This window comes from Poecilia formosa, unplaced genomic scaffold (assembly GCF_000485575.1).
Source record: "Poecilia formosa unplaced genomic scaffold, Poecilia_formosa-5.1.2 Scaffold786, whole genome shotgun sequence".
In the NCBI taxonomy this organism is placed as follows: Eukaryota; Metazoa; Chordata; class Actinopteri; order Cyprinodontiformes; family Poeciliidae; genus Poecilia; species Poecilia formosa.
In genome coordinates, this window is record NW_006800725.1 from 91,145 (window position 1) to 94,147 (window position 3,003).

A 3,003-nucleotide genomic window follows, 5' to 3' on the forward strand; every position below is an offset into this window, starting at 1 on the left:
CATGGAGGATCTCTGGTCTCCAAAGTAATAGAAGTGGACGAAGACTCTGGAAAGAATGCCTGGCTCTCGTATCATATAGTCAAAGCCACAGATCCTGGACTTTTCAGTATTGATCTACACAGTGGAGAAATCAGGACACAGCGGGACATTTCAGAATCTGACAGCATGAAACAGAACCTGATTGTTGCAGTGAAAGACAATGGACAGCCCTCTCTGTCTGCCACCTGTTCCATGTATTTACTTATTTCTGATAACTTGGCTGAGGTGCCAGAACTGAAAGACATTTCTTATGATGAGAACAACTCTAAGTTGACTTCTTATTTGATCGTTGCGTTGGTTTCTGTGTCCACCTTCTTTCTGACCTTCATCATCATCATCCTTGGTGTGAGGTTTTGTCGCAGAAGAAAGCCCAGACTGTTGTTTGATGGAGCTGTAGCCATTCCCGGAGCTTATCTTCCCCCAAATTACGCAGATGTGGATGGCACAGGAACTTTACGCAGCACCTACAATTATGATGCCTACCTGACAACAGGATCTAGAACCAGTGACTTTAAGTTTGTTTCATCTTACAATGACAACACGCTGCCTGCTGACCAGACTCTGAGGAAAAGTCCGACAAAGTTTATTGATCCGTTTGAAGGCCTGGAGACACCTGAAGAGGTAGGAAACTAATGTATTTTATTTTTTTGTGTTGTCATATCATCCAGAATCTTTTTTGTTTTTTCAATTTTGAATTGAGTCAGCGCATTGTAACTTAGAGTTCTGCAAAAAAATATTCTGACTGCTGGTGTTGTATTCCATATTGTCGACTAACATAGTAACGGATTATTAATTCCCGACGACATTTAATCACTTTCCTGTCGGCCTGATACACTTCAAATTTCATTGTAAAAAATGCATCAGCTTTTTAAACACATATTTGCTGGCTCTGGGAGTTCTTTTTTCATTTTCCCATGATCTCAAATCCTTGTGATATTATGTTATACAAAATTTCACCAAATTTTAAGCTTATGTCAAAAAAAACAGACAAACAAAAAAAAGGACAAATAACTGCTTGCTTCCTTAAAGTGAAAACTTTGGAGCAGTTATTTATTTATGTATTCCCTTTTTTGAGGAGAGTGGTGAGAGAGAGTTTGTGAAGGGGTTGGGGTACAGTACCTGCTTTCCGTGGTGCTGAATTAATTTTTTTTGCCGCCGATATTAGATGGAAAATATCTGAGGAATTATTTTAATTTTGATTTAACGTATACGTTTTTTTTTATGCAGTCTTTCTTGTGAAATTGGGAATTTCAGACTCATTTCGTTTTCTTGCGTTTGTAATGTCCAGTATCTACTCGTGGAGTCGCTATTGGCTTGCAGATAGTCTTCGTTCTCCACCCATAACAATATCGCATTCATGATTTAAAACCAGAATCTCCATTGTTCCAAGAGCTTCCTTCACCTACCTGCTTTTTACAAATATCCTGTTTATTTTTTTTTCGAAGAAAGGCGGCTTTTCTTTGTGTCAAAGTTGAATTGAAACCATGGGCTTCAGTGGACATTTGTTCTTGAGTATCATGTCAGGTTTTGCTTTTTACATAAAATTATCTGCTGCAGACCTGAGCTATTCCGTTCCAGAGGAGATGAGGCCTGGTTCTATTGTCGGAAATATCGCTAAAGACCTCGGACTGGAAGTGGCAAAAATGTCCACTCGAAAAGCTCGGATCGATACTGAAGACGCCAATCAGCATTTCTGTGATCTTGATCTAAGAACGGGGAATTTTATCATAAAGGAAAGGATTGACAGAGAGGAGCTGTGCGGCGAGAAGACTTCATGCTTGCTGAAATATGAATTGGTTTTAGAAAGCCCCTTGGAGCTGCATCGGATTTCTCTGCACGTTCAAGACGTGAACGACAATTCCCCAGTTTTTCCTAAAGATGCAGTTAAACTAGAAATAAGGGAATCAGCTGCTAAGGGAGCGCGGTTTCGTGTTAATGAAGCCCATGACGCGGATATCGGACAGAATACGGTAAAGCAATACAGTTTGCAAACAAATGAACATTTTGTTTTATCAGTTAGAGAAGATACAGATGGATCCAAAACCATCGAGCTAGTTTTAGACAAAGAGTTAGATCGTGAAAAGGAGCGTGAGTTGAATTTCACCATTATTGCTGTTGATGATGGAAATCCACGGAGGTCAGGGACCGTAAATATACACGTCACTGTTCTTGATGCTAATGATAACGCACCCGTTTTTGATCAGGCAGTTTACAGAGCAAGTCTTCCTGAAAATGCGCCCCATGATTCTGTCGCGGTGACTGTTAAAGCTAAAGATGCAGATGAGGGTGTAAATGGGGACGTTACGTATGAATTTAGCCGCATCCCAGAAAGAGCTAAAAGGGTTTTTACACTAAATAACAAAACGGGGGAAGTAAAAGTCATTGGGAGTCTTGATTTCGAGAGTGATTCTAAATATGAAATGCGCATCAACGCAAAAGATGGCTATGGACTTTCATCTGATTCTAAAGTAATTATTGAGATTACTGACGTGAATGACAACAGCCCTGTTATTTATGTGAAATCTCTGACGAATCCCGTGACAGAAAGCGTGTCACCTGGAACAGAGGTGGGGATAATTAATGTACAGGACAGAGATTCTGATATTAATGGACAGGTTCGCTGCTCTATCGAGCAAAACGTCCCTTTTAAATTGGTTCCATCGATTAAAAACTATTATTCATTGGTGACCACAGGACAACTGGACCGTGAATTAGTGTCTGATTACAACATTACAATCACTGCAACTGATCAGGGCTCTCCACCTCTGTCTTCCTCTAAAGCTATTCAGTTATCTGTAGCTGACATCAATGACAACCCACCTGTGTTTGTGGAACAGTCCTACAGCGCATATGTGAGTGAAAATAACAAACCTGGATCCACTTTATGCTCCATTTCTGCTCGAGATCCTGACTGGAGACAAAACGGTACAGTGATTTATTCTCTGTTACCTGGTGAGGTGAACG

General features: G+C 40.4%; 2 protein-coding genes across 2 annotated transcripts in view; both read left to right on the forward strand.

Annotated features, from left to right (window-relative positions):
- Positions 1 to 672, forward strand: part of LOC103131556 (protocadherin beta-5-like) — a 2,591-nt gene extending 1,919 nt beyond the window's left edge. The window contains exon 2 of the mRNA XM_016666733.1: positions 8 to 672. Within this exon, the coding sequence (XP_016522219.1) occupies positions 8 to 672 (665 nt within the window). The remainder of the gene's footprint in view (positions 1 to 7) is intronic.
- Positions 673 to 1,354: 682 nt separating this feature from the next.
- On the forward strand, positions 1,355 to 3,002 carry LOC107834823 (protocadherin gamma-A11-like; the record flags this gene model as incomplete). Its single annotated transcript, XM_016666734.1, has 1 exon — positions 1,355 to 3,002. A coding segment is annotated over exon 1 (1,479 nt), but the record flags the coding sequence as incomplete, so codon positions are not given.
- Between the last annotated feature and the right edge of the window lies 1 nt (position 3,003).